Raw genomic sequence first — 22,868 nt, forward strand, 5'->3', positions numbered from 1 at the left:
TTCTGCGTAATACCCTTAAGGCTCACCAACTTGCCAGCCACTTTCAGGCGCTCATGAACAGTATCTTCAAGCCTTATCTAAGGCGGTTTTTGCTAATGTTCTTTGACGACATACTTGGGTACAACCAAACCATAAAGTAGCATCTCAAAAACCTAGAAACAGTATTCAAGACCGTTCAACAACACCAGCTCCTGACCAAAGAGTCCAATTGTTGCTTCCCTCAGTCAGAAATTTAGTATCTTGGGAGGTGTGAGAACTGACCCTTCAAAGGTGAGGGCTATCATATCCTGGACCAGACCCGTAAATATGTGAGGATTAAGGGGATTTATCGTGTTGACATGGTACTATAGAAGGCTTATAAATGTTTGGAAAGAGATGAACAATAAAGCATTCAATGAGTGTGTGAGGGATATTGATAAAATTAGAGATAGATGGTTACATACTGTTGGGACTCTAATTCTGGGTCATGATGTGTACGAGTGGGATGATTTTGGGCGGGTTTTTGATGCACTAACTAATTTGTAAATACTTTTGTATAGGGGCAACACCCCCCATTGGTGTCATATACGTAATATACATATTTTTATTTCAAAAAAAAATTATAGGAGATTTGTAAAGCATTATGGGTCCATTAGCAAGCCTCTCACCAACTTGCTTAAGAAGGACAACTTTAATTGAGGGCGAGACTGGTGGAGGAAGCCTTCAAGAGGCTATGAGCTTAGCGCCTGTACTGCCTTGCTTGACTTTGCCTCCCTTTTTGTCTTGGAAGCTGATGCATACAACAAAGGCATAGGGGTCGTTCTGATGCAGCATGGGAAACCATTGCCATACCTCAACAAACCATTAGAGATGTGCAACCAATCCCTGTTCCTTTATGATGAGCTATTAGACTTTTTTTAAAATAAAAGTATGAAACTGTATTAATGTAAGGTGCTAAAGAAGCACAGCCCATGTACAAAATTTACATCTCAATTAGCATATTTACAATGTCACCTAAATTAAAAAAACCATCAAGGTTATGCCCTAAAACATTAGAGTCAAAATAATGAAACCAGTTATCCTTGATATTGTTAAAATCAGATTCTACCCCTTCGAAAGCCCTGTTGTTCCTTTTCTTCCAGATTACCCAAAAAATAATAAGAGAAACAAGTCTAATTGACTTATTGTTACTGCCAAGACCCTCCCAGGCCATCAACTCAGTATTGACAGTGTCGGCCATTACCCAAGATAATCCCAACAACCCAAGGATCATAGTCCAGAGCTTGTGCAATGTAAAGCAATTCAAAAGAAGGTGATTGCAGGTTTCCATTGCGTTTTACAAAGGAAACATCTGTTGACTATATTGTGGCCTCTCTTCATCAAGTTGTCAAGGGTGAGGATCTTCTCCTTGGCAGCTTCCCAAGCAAAAAAGGATATCCTGGGTGGAGCACCAGATTTCCAAATGATCTTTGATGGAAAAGTCCTTTGTCTATCATGGTTAAGGCCATCCAAAAAGTGGTACAGCGACATTATTTCAAAGGGTCCAGCCTCATTAAGCACCTGTTGGAGCATAGAGATTACATCTTGGTGCAACGAAGGAATCCTTAAGCTATTGGAATTAAATTAAGTGATTCAATACAAGAGATGAAAAAAGAATCAAGTAGCAGATGCTTTATCCAGGAGAGAGCACAAAGCAAGGTAACTGATGGCTCTCATGACTACAACCATTCCAACCTGGATAAAGGAGCTAGTGCAATCTTATGAAGGGATGAAGAGACATCCAAGCCCATAACTAACATGTCTGTGACACCCATGGTCAAGCCCCCTTACACCTCCAAACACAACCTCCTAAAAGCAGAAAGGAAGACTCTTTATAGGCCTTAGAACCAACTTAAGGTCGTAACTCATCCAGATGTGCCATATCCCTCCCTAAAAAGGCCACTCAATCGTTAAAAGTATCTACCATACTCGCAAAAGAAGTTTTTTGGCCACAGAGGAAGTCACAAATTACCGCATAGATCAAGGAATTTAGTGTTTGTCAACCGTGCAAGAGAGAACATGTAGATTGCCCAGGCTTATCGAAGCCTCTTGAGGTACCACGTCACAATACAATGAACTTCATTGAACAGCTTCCCAAATTAAAGGTAAGGACACGATCTTGGTGGTAGTTGATTGCTAGACCAAGTACTTGCACATTTCATTTCATAGAACAGCTCCCCAAATTAGAAGGAAAGGACACAATATTGGTGCTAGTTGATTGCTAGACCAAGTATGCACATTTCGTTGCCTTGAGCATATCCTTTCGCACCAAATATAGCTAGGATCTTCTTGGACCACATTTACAAGCTACACATTTTACTAGAGTCTATTGTCACAGACCAAGATATAATTTTTACAAGAACATTCTGGCAGGAGCTAATGAGATTAACAGGAGTGGAACTATACCTCAACACTGCATACCACCCCCAGAATGACAGCCAATCCAAGCAGGTCAATCAATACGTGCAGAATTATCTCCAATATGCTGCTCATAGGAAACCAAGCTCTTGGTCACAATGGTTGAGCCTAGCTCAATGGTGATACATGACCTACCACTCAAGTATCAAGATCCCCCTTCTTCGCCCTATACAGCTATCCACCACCCTTGATTGAACAGAAAGAGTTGAACACGCCTGTGGCTGGTCTGGAAGAATGGATGAACCAAAGATAGGAAATGAATAAAATTTTGAGAAGACAACTACTGGACTCACAGAACAGGATGGAACAGATCGCAGATGCCAAAAGGACTGAAAGATCATTTGAAGCAGGAGATAGGGTCAGCTAAAATTGCAACCCTCCAGGCACTTGTCTTGGCAATTAGGAACTGTTTAAAGCTGGCTCCTAAATACCATGGCCCCTATGAAGTGATTAAGAATGTGGAATCGTCGTCTATAAACTAGCGTTGCCCTCTACCTCGTTTATTCATACGATCTTTCGTATCTCAATGCTTAGAAAATATGAGGAAAGCTCACCACAGCAAGCAAGGAGTTGCCTATCACAAGCTCCTAAGTGCAGATCTGAGTTGACTAGAAAAAGCAAGATTATCAGTTGGCAGAAACCAATTAAACACATGCTTGTAAAATGGTTGAACACGGGACTGGAGGAAACCACTCAGGAAGTTTGGGATTCCTCAAGGAACAAATTTCTGGAACTGAACCTTGAGGACAAGGCCTTTTCAGAAGAACTAGTCCAATGGCAAGAAATAGGAGATGACTTGAATTTTGTTATTGCTTTTCATTCTATTACCATCTATTTCTTCTTGTAATTTTGTGTATTGTGTTTTGCGTTAGTGGAGCAGTGAGTAACAATAGGTACAGACACACAGTTATCTAATATGAAAGAAGTTGCTTTACCATTTCCTCTAGCAATTATTGGTAATATTATCAGCTATATATAGCTGAGGTTGCAGATAATACGGGCATGCGATGAATAAATAAATATTCTGAATGTCCTCACTCTCATTCTCTGGTCTCTATCTCTCTGTCTCTTCTCCTCATTTACACCTAATTCTCCCTTCTTGCTTCTTATCTTCTCCATATCTTCTATTAATCAAACTAGAACCTGACCTCCTACCTATGAGTCAAGGTTCTGACACCTTGCAACTACCTCCACAAATGGCGGCTCCAGCTCCTTCACTAAAGAAACTTTTAAAATGAACCCTGCAATTAGATCGGCCCTTCAGTCAATCTCCTCTGTGGCTGTGGAAAGTTGAAAACTTCCATCGATGGTGGTTTCCGATTTGCACTTTCCATATTTGGAGGTTTTGATTGTTTCTCAACCAATTCACATACGCCACCAACATTCTCCACCATCCACATATCTAAAAGTCCCCCAAGCATGATGATTCTCCTTCTCCTTCTTCCTCCTCTCTGTTAGTGGCAGATATTGCCATTCCGATTCTCTCCTAGTGCCACCTGGAGCAAATGTCGACTCCCAGCCAAACTCCTCACCCATAGTCTGTTCCTGTTCTCCCAGTAAAACTCCATCCATGTCTTCAGGAGCCACTCTATCTCTTTTTCCCAGAAGATAATCAAGACTCGAAAACCTTTTCTGCTCTTAGTAATCTTAATACCTCTGCCTTTTCTCCCCACTAGTTCCACATAAAAATTTCCTTTCTACAACCAAGAACTTCCTGGTTGTAGATGACAACATGGAGGTTGTGTTCCTTAGTAAAAAAACTCGCCAGAGAAACTCACAAGTGGAATCCCCTCTCTTGGATTTTCACTCTCCAAAAAGCAGTTAAGTTCTATCTTGAACTTTAATTTAGGATCATATATAAATCCAACAAGTAAAAGAACATAATGGAACTTAAAATTAAATTTTTTTAAAAAAAATTGAATTATAATAACAAGAACTTGATTAAATACATGGAAATAACATCACGTGTAGAGGATCACCTGCTCAGAGCTAGCCATGGAACCATGGCATGCCAATAATAAAACCCTGCTAGGATCCCCCAGGAGAGGATGAGCTTGAAGTTGATCCTTCAAAGAGTTTATGTCATCCCAACCTGTCATGAAAACCAGAACAGCACCAGACCTCTCTTGCTTTACTATGTGACAAAGAACGTGCTCGATGAGGTTAAAACCAATTGAGTCAGGATTCCAGCAAGACAAAGACTCCCGAGTCCGCAGACTATACCCCTTAAAGTCAGCATTTTCAAGAGCATCCTGTACAAGTTAAAAGTAAATACATGTAGAAAACAAATGCATGTGGCTAAAACAAATTAATCTCATTAAGCTTCCATACCTCAACAGCAGAAGCAATCTGGCTTTTCCTTTTTCTGAGAGCTTGAACTTGTCTCTGCATTTTCCACATTTTTTCTTGACCATAATCATCTATTTGATTATATTGAGTCAACCTATATCCAGTTATCTCCAGAATGTTCTCCAGAAAATGTGCTCGGACAGGGTATGTAAATCCCTGGAATATAAAATTTCATTGAAGTGAGACAATCGAAATAGACTTTTTTAGACTGTTCCATCATAACTCACGTTTACTGTAAACGGATTATAAAGCAATTATGAGGGACAATGTCCCTAGATATAAGAAGTTTTGATATACAAATTTCAAATTATAAGCAATGAAGGGAACCTCATTGGAGAGAGAAAGAGATCTTTTATGATAATCAGAAGCACTTTGTCAAGACTAAAGGTAGATAAGCATCCTAAACATATAGATAATAATTAGCAGAGGAAGTACCGGAATATGCATTGTCGGGGCACCACCAAAGTAAGAAGAGAAAAGCTCAGCATCCAAGGTGGCACTCATTAAAATCAACCTTAATTCTGGTCGACGAGGAAGAAGGTCTTTTAGGACAACCAGAAGAAAATCTACATGCAAGTAAAAACATGTAAGCCTCAGATTAAAAATCATTAACATCTTGTCAACTAAGTATTTACCTTCATTCATTCCACGTTCATGGATTTCATCAACTATTACATGAGTTACACCTTTCAAATTTCTATCAACAAGTAGTCTTCGCAATAAAATACCAGTGGTACAAAAGAGAAGTCGAGTATCCCTCCCTTTCATTCCCTCCAACCGAACTTTAAAGCCAACCTTCCAAAAAGTGAAAATTTGAGGAATCAGATATTTTCCTGCCATAATAATAAAATTGCTTCACAAGATTCAAGTGCTTATAGTAACATATTAGATGGAGGAGGCTAACAGATTCTCCAAGACTCTCCCCTCTTTCTGCAGCAACTCTTTCAGACACCGCCATTGCAGATATTCTTCTAGGCTGAGTGCATATGATACTACAAGAAGCTCCACGAGCAGCATCAACTTCAGATTCTAGTATGTACTGTGGAAGTTGTGTGGTTTTACCACAACCAGTTTCTCCAGAGACAACAACAACCTGAAACATCAATGTGGCTAATAGTCACATATACCAGTCATCACAGTATGTCACTCCACAACAGTACAGGATATTGCAGGCATATCAATATATGGCAGTGCAAGCTGCACTTGCCAAAAGTCTCCATTTCATCTTACAGTACACATTGCCATATGAGATCAACATTTCAGTTATCTTTTCAACAATCACTGAATAAACTGCATTTCCAATGTCTTCTTAATAGAAAAATAAGTACTACTTGAAGTAGGGAGAAAAATAAAGCAACTAAGGATTAGATGTCCTCAGAAAAGAAAAAAGAAAATAAATATGAAAGGAGAAGAATCCGCACAACTCAATAAAGGCTAACCAGTTAATCTCTGTGTAAACTGTATCTCCAATGTTTACAGGAGCATTTTCCAAAACCGAGGATTCTAAAGTCGAAGACACTAAAGTAAATTTTTCTCTTTGAGAGAAGCAAAGAAAAACTATATACAAGCTTCTCAATTTACATATGTTGCATCCTACAAACATTGTTTTTCATCCATTTTGTTAAAAGAAAAATAAATGAAATTGCATAGTGCAGACATGAAAACATATGCACACAGCATTTTCAAGGGAGTACCATGGGTATCATCCTCCAATACATAAATGTGATGGTTCTAAGAAACTCTTTTAGGTACCATACCGTAGAAAGGGAGAAATTTCTTTCTGCATTTAGAAGGGCTGAAGAGAACCAATATATATATATATACACACTTTATAATTAATTATTTTCCTTTTAGAGGAAAATTTGACAATTAATTTATAGTAAATAAGGAATCAGAAATAAAATCTAATAATGTAAAATCTAACAATTAATAACAAAAGGTACAACTAGTAATAGTTGGATTTTTGACCAAATCAAGAATTAAAGGCTGAAAATTTTTCTATAATATTAATTAAATGCTGAAAATATTTCAACATTAATGCTGAGAATATTTCCACACTCCCTCTCATGTTGGGTTGAAAATGTTAGTCGTCTCGAGCTTGGAACTTAGGTCTTCAAAGCTTCTTTGAGGCAAGGCTTTGGTCACAATGTCTACAACAACCGATGACCTTGTTGGTGTGTAGAGTAGTTGAATAACATTGACTTCTACTTTTTCTTTGATCAACAACCGAGGAGACTTGCTGGTTGGAAACAGGGATTGCTTTCTAAAGGAGGCCGTTTGATTTTAGTAAAAAGCACACTAAGCAACTTGCCAATTTATTACCTATCTTTGTTTACGATTCCGGCTAGTGTTGCAAAAAAATCGGAAGCTATACAGTAAAAATTTCTTTGGGGTGATTTTATGGATGCTAGAAAGTTTCATTTGGTCGCTTGGAACAAATTGAAAAAACCTTTACAGAAGGGTGGACTTGGAATTCGGTCTTTGATCGAGATGAATCAAGTTTTGCAGGGTAAATGGTTATGGAGATTCATGAATGAGGATAATGCTATGTGGAGGAAAGTGATTGCCTCTAAATATGGGCTGAATGCATTCGGGTGGCTAACTCTTGAGGGGCAGAGGACTCATAGTAAATGTTTGTGGAAAAAAATTGAAATGTGTAAAGCAAATTTTATGAACCAAATTCTTTGGAAGATTGGAAATGGGTTGCGGATCAGTTTCTAGAATGATCATTGGCTGGAAGAGGGTCCACTCAGAGATAGATTTCCCAATGTTTATGGTATCTTTACCCACAAGGCTGCCCATGTTTCGGATTGTTTTGAGAGAAATCAGGATGGAAAAGGATCTTGGGAGGTGGTGGTGAGTCGTAATTTAAATGACTGGGAGTTGATGGAGTATGAAAATTTGATGATGATCCTACCTGGTATCAATTTGGGCAAAAATTGGTGGAATACCACAAAAAAAGAGGTGTTCGCGGTGAAATCCTGGTACAAAAAACTAATGTAGCATGATGAGCCAGCACAATTGATTGACGGTGAAAGGAATATTTTTTAGTTCAAACAGATCTGGAAGGCAAAGGTGCCTCCTCGGGTTTCTTTTTTCACTTGGGAAGCTAGCAGGGAGTGTATATTAACAATTGATAAATTAAAGAAGAGGCCTCACTTTGGTTAATGCTTGCTACCTATGCAAACAGGCTGAAGAGTCTTGCTGCCACCTTTTGCTTCACTGTCCTGCTACTTATCCACTGTAGTGTGGGGTGTACAGATGCCAGGGATCAGCTGGGTCATGTCGGGATCGGTAAGGGAGGAGATTGGGGCTTGGGAGAGTTTGAAAAGCTGCTGTCTTTTTGCAGACATTATTCCTCTTAGTATTTTGTGGGTTGTATGGAAAGTTAGGAATTGTAGAACTTTTGAAGGAATTGAGGATACAAAAAGTTTTGATGTACTTTCAAATAGATGGCTTAGGACCCTAGAATTTTTGCTTTCGGGTCATACTCTGATTATGGTCCAAATATTTAGGAATACTTTCTGTTTGGAGGATTAAGCTGTAAATAATTATACATGATCTGCACCAGTTGGTGCTTATAGCAACACATATTACATTTTTTACTTTCAAAAAAATATAATAATCAACCTCAACATATTTGATTCCGTCATGATAAACCAGATTCTTTTCAATACTTAAGAGCAAATTGATATCACAAAAAAGCTTCATAGTGTCTTCTAGATTAATTTCTAGTTCCTTGAGTAAACTTCAAATCCAAATACTTCCACGAATTGCATTGGTCATAGCACGAAATTCAGCTTTTGCACTATTTCTAAACACCATAGAGTGTTTCTCATTGACCAAACTTCTTCATACATAGGAATAATAACCAGATGTTGTCTCTAGTCTCTGATAAATCACACTCAATCTGTATTGCTATAAATTTCTACTCCTCATTTAAGATCCTTCTTGAAGAACAAACATTGCCAGAAGTAACTCAAAATCCTATAAACAGCCTCCATACGTTCTTCTTGCAGATCATTCATAGATTGGCTTGTAACGCTAATAGAGAATCCAAAATCTAGATGTGTGTGTGTGAGTTGGCTACCAATCTTTAGTAACGACCTTTACCAACTAGATTACCTTTTTTAGACATTTCAAACTTATTGGTGGTTTCCATAACGGTCTCTGTAACACCAAAAATAATTTTTTTCTATTTTTTTTTTTTTATGTAATTTAATTTAAATTAATTTTTGTTAATGATAAAATAGGGTAAAAATATTATTTGGATTTAATTGAAATTGATTTTGAAAAAAATGGGTGAAAATTTAGATTCTGGGGGTATTTTTGAAAAAAAATTCGGAAACCGGTGGTCAAAACGCAATTTAGAAAAATTATGCCCCGTCAGCGCCACGTCAACAGCCACGTCAGCGGCCCTGTCCAACCAGGACCAGCCGCGTGGCAAGGCCAAGCCGACCCGGGAACGGGCCACGTGGGCGATCCGCATGCGCGCGATCGGACGGCCCAGATGCGTCCCCGCACGCACGGATGGCCAAGATCAAGCGCGCGCACGGACGGCCCAGATGCACGCGCACGGACAGCTCAGATTCAATCAAGTATGGACGGTCCAAATTTAATTGCGATGGACGGCCCGGATTTAATCCAAATTAAATCGCGATCGAACGGCTCAGATTAAATCAAGATGGACGGCTGTGATTAAAAGGCAAAGGGTATAAATAAACCCCCCACACCTGACCACAAAAACCCTAGCCGCCAGCCCTCGCCGGAGAAGACGAACCAGACGCCGGAGGAGCCGGCCGCCGCCACACCGGGGAGTTTTCCGACCGCCGATCGAGGTAAATTTCATACTCCCGGCTCGTTTTTCAATGTTGAGTTCCCCTGTGGCCAAATTGGAGCCAAACTCCCGGCCAAACGGCCAGAAAACACGGCCGAAACCCAGCAGCGCCGCCGCGCCCCTCCTCGGTTTTTGCCTCTGATGAGGCCCTTCCCGACATCCGTTTGATACAATTTTTATATCACCGTGATCACCATTCTTTTCTCTACAGGTTGATCGGAGCCAAATCACCAAAACACGAACCACGTCGAAGAGCCGCTGCACCCGAGAACACCGCCGCCGGTAAGCTTCGGTTTTTCGTAATTTTTTGGCCCCCCGAGGGCCCTAGGGTTATTTTATCGCAGGTACCGATGTAAGTGTGGCCGAATTCGGCCGAAAACGGCCAACCCGAAACGAATCGCCGTCGCCGGAGTACGATGGAACCGCCGTGCCGGAATTGCGATATTGGCCGAAAGGGCCCTAGGTCTGATTCTGAGATTTTTGGGACACGTGCAGGTACCGGTAGCGTGTTTCAGTTTTTTGAAAAAAAATTCAGGAAATTTAGGGATAACCCGTAGGCGCTCGGAAAAGCCTATTTCGGGTCCCGAAAACAAGTAAGGATTCCTCACCCTATTTCCTATCACGGTATTAAAGTGCAATAAATGATAAAATGGTATTTCATGAATCAATAGCTGTGTGAAATTGTTTAAGGTTGCTAATGGAGCCCGAGTCTAGTGTATTTGTCGGTCAGTTGTCGTTTGTTCTATTTTACAGTTTTAAATGCAGTATGATGTCTGATGTTTTTATTTCATAGTTTCGTGTGCATGTATCACTGTTTCATTGATTATGGACTGAATGACTGAGAACCCGATGTTGTGTGTTGTCTTGTTGGCATGAACTACTGGTTTGCATGTTTGTGTGTGACTTGATGATGGTGACTAAAGAAAAAGGGATAAAAGGTTATGTGAATTGGCAAACGGATAATGTGAACAGCCTGACTAGGTATCCTAGGAGATGGTGGACGGACCGGGTCCGTAGGGAACCCTACCGGGAACGTGGTCTCTCATACCGGATGGGGTATGGAGACCTGATGTGTTTTGGCACCGATACCGGACAGGGTATGGGGACGGCCCGTTTCACCTTCATACCGGACGGGGTATTGAGGTTTATGGTTTTGGCGCCCATACCGGACGGGGTATGGGGACGGCCCTGGAATCATGTTATAAATGTTAAGGGTTCACGGGTAGCGGGACCCCTATGGATCCCCATGGATACTAGTAGGCTGGTAAAGAGGAATTATGTTGTTTAAAGATTAAAATGCAAACGCGTGATAAATGTTGTATTATAAAATCTATGTGATAACGTGATGATGATAATGTGTTGCTTGTGTATTGTTTTATGGATCTCATCCAGGTAAATGGAAAGTAAACGTTTTTATGAACAAATGGGTTTATTACAAATTATGCTCCATTAGGTCGTTTTTGTTTTCTACCCACCCTTACTCCTGTGGCAGTGAGGTAGAGTGACGTCTTTACTGGGCTAGTATATCTCACTCCTTATTTAACCATTTCAGATCAGGAAGACGTGGTTCCCGAGCCCGTTCCGCAGGAATACGGCGAAGGGGACGCCTAAAGATCCCATAGTTATAATTGTAGTTCTTACTTTCGAGCATTTATTTTAATTAGTTTATTCCCTCATTTGTTGAATACGTTTTGGTATTGCGTAAGGGATATTAATTGCAATGTTTAATACGCTTCCGCAAATTCAGATTATTTATCTATATATATGCCTTTCCAATATTAAATTTTTCCGGGGATGTTACAGTCTCAGCTGGTTTACATCTCAACATCCTACACTTAATAAATAAATATATTATTTAGTAAATAAATCTATTATATGTTTTCTCTAAAACCCATAGATGTCTTCTCTTGATCTTGCCACCTCTATTCCTGATAAGCATCTAAGATATCTTAAGTCTTTAATCTTGAATTTCTAACCAAGAGTTTTCTTCAAACTAATCAATTTGATCAGTAAAATCAACAGTGATAATTACATCATCATCATACACAATTAGAATAGACAACTTACCGTGGTTCGATTTCTTCACAAATATTGTAAGGTCAGTTAGACATTGGGATTATCCATGTTGTTGTACTACTCTTGTGAATTTTTGGAACAAAGCTCTTGGGATTGCTTAAGACCACACAATAACTTTTTAACTTGCAAACTTCATATCTTGTATCGAGAGTTTCAAATCCAAGAGGGATCTCCATATACACTTCTTCAACTAAGTTTCCATTCAAGAATACATTATTACATACAGCTGGAATGGAGGCCAATCCAAATTTGCAACTAATGACAAGAGAATATAGATAGTATTTAGCTTAATCACCAGCACAAATGTCTCTTGGTAGCCGATACAATAAGATTAAGTATATCCTTTTACCATTGGGTCATGCTTTATACGGGTCGTGCTCCCACCATCCTTACATTTTATCGTAAAGATCCATTTGCATCTCACTAGATTTTCTCTTAGGGACAGTTTTGTGATTTCTCATATATGATTCTTTTTTAGAGCTCGAATCTCATCATAGATAACTACCTCGCAAGAAGGATTTCTGAGAGCCACTTGAATATTGATAGGGACATGCACTACATCTAAACTTATAACAAAAGCTCGAAACTTAAGTGAGAATCCTAAATAAGAGATATAATTGTACAGAGGATGTTGACTATAGGATCTTATTCCTTTCCGTAGAGCAATAGCCGAGCTCAAATCATTTCTATAAATTTCAAAAACTGTGTTACCTTATTTGATGAATTCAGATCGGACTCTTGTTCACGGTCAGGCAGCGCTTGAGATTCTCCCTCCTGTGAGGGGCATGTACTCTCCTCGAATAGGTAGAAAGCTCATTGTGGCATATTGTTCGGTGGTAACTCCAGGATTGAAGAATTAGGCCCAAGAGATATTGACTCAATGTTAGAATTGACACTTTGAGGTTCAGGTTCAATGAGATCTAGAAAAAGTGGGACTGGTTCTCGTAATGAATTCTCAACATCTAGATACTAACATTCCCTATTGTTTTCTCTCCCCCTAAATGGCAATGTCAGGATAAAATGGTTGATTCTCAAAGAAAGAGAAATCCATAGAATGGTAATATCTCCTTATGGTCGGGAACGAGCTTGGATGGACAAAAGCAGAAGATCTAAATGCTTATAATGGAATTGTTGACACAAGGCAAGTAGGAGGATGATGTTTAAGAAAAACCTAGAGCAAGGTTTGAAGTTGAAAATATGAGATGACATCCAGTTTATGAGGTACACTGCAGTAAAGATGACATTTTCCAAAAAAAATTTTGGAACATTGAATGCAATTCTCTAAGAACGGGCAACTTCAAGGAGGTGTCTGTTTGTTCTCTAAACAATCTCATTTTGTTGTGGGGTACACTGCAGTAAATATGACATCTTTCCAAAAAAAATTTTGGAACATTGGTTGCAATTCTCTAAGAACGGGCAACTTCAAGGAGGTGTCTGTTTGTTCTCTAAACAATCTCATTTTGTTGTGGGGTACACTGCAGTAAATATGACATCTTTCCAAAAAAAATTTTGGAACATTGGTTGCAATTCTCTAAGAACGGGCAACTTCAAGGAGGTGTCTGTTTGTTCCCTAAACAATCTCATTTTGTTGTGGGGTACCTACATAAGCACTTTTATCGATGATTCCTTGGTCCAACAAATAATCTCCCAAAACATTATTAAAAAATTATTTGGCATTATCTGTTATGAGGATTTTGAGTTTTGTCTTCAACTGATTTTGGATCATTTTGCGAAAAACTCAACTTTTCACTTTTCTTTTAGAAGAAAAACTCATATTAAATGAGTATGATTATCAATAAAAAATACAAACTAACAAAACTCAACTATATGTTTAACACAAGCTGGTCCTATACATATTTATAAAATATTTTGAATGGATAAGATGGTTTATATGAATCGCTTGGTAATGAATTTCGTGTATATTTTAAAAATTGCACTTTGCATTGAAATAATTTTAAATTTTTATTTTTGAATAACAATGCAAACAACTTTTCAAGATATACGAAGATGGGATGACCTAATTGAAAATGCCATAACATGATGTCATTATTGGGAGCATTAACTAAAGAGTTGTGTGGAACCAGACTACCAAATTTGTAGAGCTTGTCCACTTGGAGGGTCATTGCCAATGAGGAGATACAACCCCAAACACTCATTAGCACTGTTAATCGTTCTTTCTATATCGATATCACAAAATTAATAAGAATTTTTAAAAATTTAATGACACAGTTGTGACTTTGAGTCAATTTGTCGGGAGATAACAAGTTATAATCTAATTTTATAACAAATACCACAAAGTAAAGTATTAAGTCTTTCGTTAACTCCACTGTTCCAATTCCAGTGACTTGTGATTATGTTCCATCAACAATTCACAAATACCACTTTTTTTTACATGGATCAAGATTAGCAAACAACTATAAAGCTCTAGTTATATGGTCAGAGGCACCTGAATCAACAATTTAGATAATAGATTTTTCTTTTTCAACATTAAGGACATGTATGGTGTTATTTTTATGAGCCACAAAACCTGAGGCTATGAAAGTAGTAGGTTGATTGTTTTGCTGCATAAACAATTATTGGAGCAATTACAATGTTCTTTGTTAAACAAAGACATCTCAGTACTTTCAAGCTTCTCTCTCAAGATGGCTAAATTACCTCTCGGTATTAAGTTTTGCACCTTCTACTCTATCATGCAAATCCGAACATTTATCCTTAGTGTGACCAAGTTGGTGATAATGATTGCATTTTAGTCTTTCCCTCCTTTGTTTCCCGGAGTTGAGTGGTTGTTGTCCTCTTTTAATTATAAATGTAGTTGCTTCAGAATCGTTGAATGAATTATGAGTTTCCATCATGAGTGGTTCTTGTCCTCTTTTAATTATAAACGCAGTTGCTTTAGAATCGTTGAATGAATTATGAGTTCCCATCATGACTTTCTTGCAACTTTCTTCAGGCCTAACTCTAGCAAATGATTCGTGAAAGCTAGGAATTGATCAATTGGAAAGGATCCTTCCACACAAATTATCCAAATTCTTGTCTAGTCCATGAAGAACTTGTATAATCTCTTTTGTTCCATAAATTTCTTACAATATAAAGCATCATGTTATGGACGCATTTATACAGTCTAAAGAAGAAGTTGAAGTTCAATTAAATATGAAATCTTAATGAATATTGAATTCATAAATAGTAAATTTAAAATTTTAATTAATATTAGATTTCTAAATAATATATAATTTCCTATTAATATTGGATTCTTAAATAATATAAAATTTCTCATATTTTAGTATAATGTTTCTAATTAGATTTAAATTTCTAATTAAATTAAGATTCTTAAATAAGAATTGTAATTTTTATATAAAAATATATGCTTGCTATTAATAAAAACAAGTCAAAATATTATTTTACATTACAAGATTAGAACTCTTTCTAATAAGGTTGAAGGTAACAACTCTCTTTGATGAGCTGTAATATATTTTCACAAAATAGGTCGTTCAAAGAATCGCAATAAAGAAAATGAGCAGATTTTGGAACTAGAAATTCCAGAGAATCGCCCAGTGACTAATCCTGATCTCGAGCACATAACAAATTGGTATCAGAGCCTAACATAATGGGCGACTCTGTAATAAAAGAAGTCTGCAATTGATGCTCCAGGAAGCCTTGACCGCAAACGAGGCACGGACTGCAAATATTGAAAGACGATTAGGCAGGCAGTCGTAGGAGTTATTCTCACAATTCAAAAGGATATTGGCCAGCTTTAATCGTGACAGACAAGCAGAATCCAAAGGCACTGCAAGCAACAACCACCCCCGGGAATAACCACCTCAAGCGCGTCATACCGGAAGTAAGTCAAAATGCAAACAACCCTCCAGGTAATAAAGTCGTTTCCCGATATACTAAACTAGACTTTCCAATGTTTGATGGCTTTGAAGATCCTCTAATATGGTTTCATCAGTGTGAGAAGTTTTTTACCAACCAACACACATCAAAAGGGGATAAGGTGGGATTGCCCACCTTCCATATGCTTAGAGAAGCATAGCTATGGTACCACTAGTTAAAATCTAAACAACCTACACTCAACTTAACTAAATTCAAATACTATTGTTCTCTAAGCATTAGGCCGCCAACAGGAAGTACTCCGTTGGGGTAACTGGTAAACTTAAACAGACGGGATCAGATGCGGACTACCAGAGACAATTCCAAAAAGAATTGGCAAGAGCAAACAAGTTCATTCGAGTTGATCAACATGTAAGTTTGTTCATAGCAGGATTAATCGATTCTCTCTATTTAGAGATCAAGATGCAATCACCCACCTCTTGTGCACGCAATGAGCATGGCCAGAACTTTTGAAAGGAAACAGCAGTTGTGGACAATGACCTAATACAATTATAGTGACCTTTCTCAACCCGTGACCAAGCCTAACAAGTTAGTTCAAAAAACACCGACTCCACAGAACAGCAACATTACGACACAATCTAGTAATGTTTTATCTCCATTCATAAAGAAACTAACAAAGGTAAAATGACAGAAAGGAGGCTAAAGGGATTGTGTTATAACTGCAATAAGCCATTTATTTAACCAATATAAACGATTCTTCTAACTCGATATTGAATGCGACACTAGTCCTGAGCAACAAAAAAAGACCAACAAATCAGCTATATCCATATTTCAACATTGAGGACAAACTTGAAGACAATGGGAGAATAATGTTATGAACGCATTTATAGAGCTTAAGTCCTCTTCCACCCCTTCAAAAACTTTTCTATTTCTTTCTTTCCACACCACCCAAAAGATTGCAAGGATAACAAGACCCAAATGTTCTTTTCTATCACTAAAACCCTTCCATGCCCATATCTCCTCCCCTACATTAGCCGCCACTACCCAGCTAATCCCCAACAACACATACCCCATACTCCATAAGTTATACGGTAGGGGAAACTATAGTAAATATGATCATAAGTCTCATCCACCCTCTTATATAGAAAGCAGTCGTTCACCATAATCTTTTCCCTTCTCATCAACTCGTCACGGTCAAAATACATCTACATCCTGCTTCCCAAGTGAAGAAAGTAATTCTATGAGGTGCATTCATTTTTCATATTTTCCGAAAAGGGAAATTGCTCTCCAATTTGTCATTCTTGGCCAAATAGTTATAGAAGGACCCAACTGTAAATGCCTCTATTGGGTTGAGGATCCAAATCTATTGCTCATCACTCTCATTCAAAGATATGGAAGACAGTGAGCTTAAGAGAGATTCATAATCATTTATTCCCCAATCATCAAGATTTCCATGTGTCACTCCCTTGCTCCCCCAAAATCCTTGAGTGAAATATCCTTATATCATGCAATCACAAAGATCTGTAGAAACCTGTCTTTGAGCATTCATATGTAGAAAACAGTCTTTGAGCAACACTCTCCGAGCCAAGGTTTCGTCCAAAAGCTTGTTCTCTCCCCATTATCAACTCTCCATCTGATACATCTCCAAAAAATATCCCTTTCCGTTCATATTGTTTCCACACCTCTGCCCCGTGCAGTCTTGTCACTGATCTGGAACATCATTCCCTATCCATCGCACCAAATTTTGCCTAAATAACCCCAGATGAATTCTGCTTTATTTAATAAACCATCAAATCCACTTCCCAGAAGCGTCTTCTTCTTTTCTACTACAAATCTCATCCCCAAACCACCCTCATGTAAAGGTTTTTTAAAACTTCCCTGCCACCAAATGATATTTCCTTCTCTTCTTAGAATCACCTACAGAAACTGCACCGAATTGCTTCCAATTTCTTCACATAGATTTGTTAAAAATGACATATAGTACACGAGAAGATTGGACAGTGTACTTTTATTGAGAGTGAGGTGCCTGCCTTTGGACAATAAATTTCTTTTCCATCCCACCAATCTTCTCTCAAACCTTGCCACAATATGGTCCCATGTCCTCGTGTCTTTGTATTTTTCTCCCAAAGGCATACCTAGGTACTTAATCAGAAGTTTCACCACTCTACATCTCAAAACTTTTGCCAATCTCGTAGTATGTCCCCCATTGCCTGGTTTCACCAACTCTAAGTTTGTGTATGTGTATCTTTATAATTGATTACTTTTCTTTTAGAGAAAGATTTAACATTAACTTACAATAATAAGGGATCAAAAATAAAATTTAATATTGTTAAATCTAACTATCAATAACAAAAGGTACAGCTAATAGTAGCTGGATTTTTTACCAAATCAAGAATTAAAGGCTGAGAATATTTCTATAAAAATGAACTAAATGCTGAGATTACTTCAATGTTAATGCTGATAATATTTCCATATTAATGCTGAGAATATTCCCACACATACTTATAAATCTCGAGCAATGCTAACACTGAACAGAATTAGTCCATGATCAATTCAAGTTTGTGATGTTCAAGCTCATCTGGAGCTCACTCCAACTGAACTCCAAACAAAATTTGCACTCAATTTATTTATCTTGAAAAACTGAATATAAGTCCACAAGTTTCAGCTTGAGAGTTCATGAGCATGTTGAGTTAGACTTTACATGCATTAATATTGTTTATAGTTATATTTATACTTATTCAAATAAGAATTTATCTAAGAGGAGAGTAATATGAATTCAAACTCAAGGATACTCAAGCTCAATAGTACTTCTTTTGTTATTAACCCTAAGTCAAGCCGAACTTGGAACTTAATACTTTCTGTACAAGTAGAATTGAGCCCTAAGAGAGAAGCTCAATTGAGTTTTGAGAGAGATTCAAGCTATCATATTTTTATTGATCAAATTGAAATACTCAAATATTCCAGCCGACTCAGTTCATATCCATCTGCAATCTTGAATATTAAATGGAAGGCAACAAAAATCATTTTGAAAGCAAAATAATCATACTAACTTGATTTTCTGAAATGACTTTCAATAATGCATCCCTCTCCTTATATGCAGGAAGACTCTTCCGAAACTCAAGCATCTTTTGGCCTTCGGAGGATTCCTACAGAGGATTGACATTTGTTTCTATAAACAACATAATAGTATAATTGCATTGCATGAAAAGGAAGGTAGAGTATATAGCAAAATGAGAGCAAATTTTTTGTACTATTCAGTCACATTGGCATACAAGAATTTACTGACAAAATGCTAGCCACTCCAATTTGTTCAATGAGCCATGTATCTAACAAAATACTCTGAGCCCGCATAGGTTACATTGAGGAAAAGTTAAATCTTCTAATCAGCTCCTATATTTCATAATATTCACAAATCATTAACAAAACAATTATAGAATGTGGGAAAACTAGGAAAAAAGGTTCCGTAAACCCAAGCACAAGCTAAGACTAAAATCAGAAGACGACAACCGCTTAAGCCTAGCCATCCCATCACCTCATAAACATGACTAACAAGGATGAAAGATCTATCATATGATAAGTATTGAAAACCAGCTTAATTCAAAGAAAGTATCAAAAAACGGAGATTTTGCAGGTGATTGCATCTACATATAATATAATGCAAAGAGGATTGAACTACCCAGAAGGGCTACAGCACATAGAAAGTTGTCCACAAAGCCTATGGTAAACAAACCTGCCAATCTTGTTGCTTGCTACGTAGTTGCAAACTTCTTCGGTGAAGAATTCTCTCCATTACAGGACTCTTTTGCATTGGGATCTCCTGTTTCTCATAAAATGCACCATCAGAAACTGTGGTCTTATTACTGGTAGAACTTTGCAAGGAATTATCTGAAAAACTACGGCTGCTGGCGTTCTTTTGATAGAGAAAACTCGCAAGACGATCATCTACTTCATTTTGCAACCCAGTATGTAAAATCACCTACAAGTGTTTTCAAAGATAAGAACATTATTTAACATCAGTGCTGGGACCAAGATAAGAATTTAGTAAACTTAAAAAACATTTAGTGACTTTGAGATGTCCTAGTAATAGCTATTGTCTTCCCAACAAGGAATGATTCGAGATGCAGCTAATAGAAAGAACTGAAAAGCAATGAAGTCCAGAAAAACATTACCTCCCTCTGCGGGCGCTTATCATCAAGATCAGATCTATAATTTGGCAGAGGAACTTTACTGAAAACAACCACCTTCGCATATTGACGGCTGGTAACATGATATATATTTCAGAAAAAACAAATATATGTGATAACAAAAACAAAGAAATCTAGAAAACTGTATTTGCCAATAAACATAAGTAACTTTATACCAAAAAGATAAGCATAAGTAACCTGTGTAAACCCATTCTGGTTGCAAGTGTTGAGAGATGCTCAAAATCACGTCTATCTTTTTTCTCCCTTGAAACCACTTCTTGACTATCTTTATTCCGAAGAAGCATGGTCAATTTCCATCTCCATTCATCAATATTGTCAAGGGTTGAAGCACCCTGATTAGCATAAATTGGCAACAAATAAGCACCACAATCCATGTACAAAACATATTTTCCATCATAAAGATTTAGCAAGCACACTAACTAAGATTAATCAAGCACCGCTACAACTCCATGCAGCGGATTTATCGAAAAATTACAAAAACCCAAGTAAAAGTACCACACAAACATTAAGAAAGTATATTGCTCTGATAAAAATATGTAATTACATAGTTCTTTCCTCTGGCGTTAGCAGTCAATAAGCATAGGACAGTCAGCTTCGAAAACCTATTCAATAATACACTCTCCTCTAATCGGTTCAACACAAAAACAAGTGCTATGTCAAAGTTTACATATGAAAACAAACACTCCAATATTAGCATTTAAAGTCAGGTTTCTCAATTCTTAGGAGCTATTGTGAAAGCAATTCTTCCTTCCTAAATCAATTTTAGAGGAAAGAAAAACATCAGTTCGTAGAATACAAATCCACTGAAAATCTATTTACACAAACTGACCATCTGCTGCTGTTGCTGCTGTGGCGACCCCAATTCGAGATCAGACTCATCACTGGACACGTCCTCGTACGCAAACCGGCCATAATTCAAGCTTCGCTGCTGCTGCAAATACGGTATGTCAATCTTCCGTGAGTCCAACTCAAGAGTCCTGGAATCGGCAGCGCGCCTGAAGCACGTGATGCTACCTCTCTGCAAGCACGTGAGTCCCAAGGTTGGCCTCAGCAAATGCAGATGCCCGAAGAAATAACGAGTTTGGACTCTCGACATGGGAGAGGGTTTTACTAGGATTTTGGGGAGTCTGCACAACTGGAGAGAAGTCGGCCTTAGCGACATGGCTGTTGTTCTGATAAAGATGGCGGAATAGTGGGGCATTTTAGAGGGGTTTCCTCAAGGATGTGGTAACATTTGCGGTGACGCGAGGGTTTTAGCGTCGAGGGTTTTGGAAGTGAGGAAGGGTTGTGTATTCAGCCTGTGCTGGAGCTTGGTCTTGGTTTCATTCGCCAGAGGCAGTTTATGGTTATAAACAAAGATGACGCCTTCTCGGTGTAGTTGCGGCTACCGAAATAGTCAAAACTCGTGGAGTAATTTTTGCGGTAAAAAAAAAGAAAACACAAACAAAACAAAGAAAGTGAGAAATAATTTTTGTTAAATTGTAATTATTAAATTTATTTTTTAGGAAATTATCAAATTAATTTTTGAAACTTGTCATTTGTTGCAGTAATCTCTAATAATTTGTTTATTATAATTTAATTATCAATACTATTTGTTTCAATTTATTTTTATTTTTATTTTTTATCAGAAAAAATGTTTAAATCAGCTATGTATGTTTAATTACTTTAGAAAACAGTCTAAATAATAGTTTTAACTAATTAGTTAGTCAAGGTTGTATTTTTTATTATTTTTTAAACGTTCAATTATTATCTAACAATTTTAATCTTTTTATTTTCTAGTATTGAAGGAAAGTTCACGTTTACAATAAATAAAAAATATTATAAATTAAATTATAATAAATGTTAAAATTTGGATATTATTTTAATAATTTTTTTTTTTTTGTAATAATCATATGTAAGCGTTTCATTTTTAATTATATTAAAATACAAAACTTAATCATTTTAGTATTTATTTTTGTTTAATTTAATCTATTTTTTAATTTTTTATTAGTTTTATTTTTATATTTTTAAATAAATATAAAATTTTTAAATAAGTAACACGTTATAAGTAAGGTAACAAATAAAATATGTATGTCAGCAAATTTAGATTGGTTTACAATTTAAAAAAAAATCTCAACTCAAACTTTAATTTTTTATTTTTCTCTCATTTAATTATGAAAAAAGATATTTGTCATCGATAAATAAGAGATAATCGGTGGGAGTTTGAAAGATGGTGCACATATGAAGATTAAAAACAATGAGACGTTAAAATCACGAATAATTATATAAATAAAGATCGTTGGAGGATAAAAACAAATATTGGAAAGTAGTCATGCACGAAAAAATAAAAAATAAAAGAGGAGAATGATAGATGATTTAAGAGGAAGATATATGGAAAGGTAGGAACACACTGAGGATGTTTTTATTAGCAAATGACAATATTAGAGAAAAGAGGGAGCAAATGTAGGAAAAATATAGAAATCATATATAAAACTTAAGAATGCTAAGAGTCACAAAAATAAATTAATTTTTTTCATAGAGGATTTTTTTTTTTTACGAGATAAAAGAAATCAAACACTAAAAGATCAAATAACTTTAGAAGTAGGGTAGAAAATTAAAACCGTTATAAGAATTTATTGTAAAAAAAAAAAAGAGATTTATCGAGCTTAAAATAAACAATAAAAGCTCAAGTGCGGAACAAATCTCCATCTTTTCATATTTCTTATTAATTATAATATTTTTATACTATTTAATGATAAATTGATATATGAATTTAATTTTTTAGAATATCAATAAGTAAGTATGTTTAACAAATTGTTAAATCATTGTGTATGATTTTGTTATTGAATGATATGACGAACATTTTATATAATTGAGTTGATTTTACATATTTATTTATATAACTGTAAATTTATATTACTGCATGTAAAGTAAGAAATTACTAGAATGCTTAACATAAAATTTTGATTAAAAAAATATTATTTTTACTGTAATTATATCATATTTATACTATAGTATCATTCATATTTAATTGAATTAAAATACGAATTCAACCAAGCATATATACTATTTTAGTAAATACAAGGGCATTATCTATAAAAATTATTTTATATTTTAACAATTGTATTAAACAGTCATTTGATAATTTAATTGAA

At 36.6% G+C, this 22,868-nt stretch overlaps 1 protein-coding gene across 2 annotated transcripts in view; it reads right to left on the minus strand.

The window, feature by feature from the left end:
* The window catches only part of LOC110823304 (DEA(D/H)-box RNA helicase family protein), a 30,365-nt gene extending 9,279 nt beyond the window's left edge, over positions 1-21,086 (minus strand). The window contains exons 1-10 of one of the 2 annotated variants that reach the window (XR_015816565.1): positions 20,564-21,086; positions 19,912-20,066; positions 19,699-19,786; positions 19,260-19,505; positions 18,580-18,675; positions 5,690-5,878; positions 5,421-5,580; positions 5,221-5,351; positions 4,768-4,941; positions 4,416-4,688 (exon numbers count right to left, since the gene is read on the minus strand). Coding sequence is in view for 1 of the 2 variants with exons in the window: in XM_088211977.1 (XP_088068103.1) it covers positions 4,416-4,688; positions 4,768-4,941; positions 5,221-5,351; positions 5,421-5,580; positions 5,690-5,878; positions 18,580-18,675; positions 19,260-19,505; positions 19,699-19,786; positions 19,912-20,066; positions 20,564-20,935 (1,884 nt within the window). In the remaining variant the exon portion in view is untranslated. The remainder of the gene's footprint in view (positions 1-4,415; positions 4,689-4,767; positions 4,942-5,220; positions 5,352-5,420; positions 5,581-5,689; positions 5,879-18,579; positions 18,676-19,259; positions 19,506-19,698; positions 19,787-19,911; positions 20,067-20,563) is intronic. The other variant, XM_088211977.1, reaches the window with a different exon arrangement.
* Between the last annotated feature and the right edge of the window lie 1,782 nt (positions 21,087-22,868).

Source organism: Carica papaya, chromosome 9 (genome assembly GCF_054855325.1).
Source record: "Carica papaya isolate Zhongbai chromosome 9, ASM5485532v1, whole genome shotgun sequence".
Lineage (NCBI taxonomy): Eukaryota > Viridiplantae > Streptophyta > Magnoliopsida > Brassicales > Caricaceae > Carica > Carica papaya.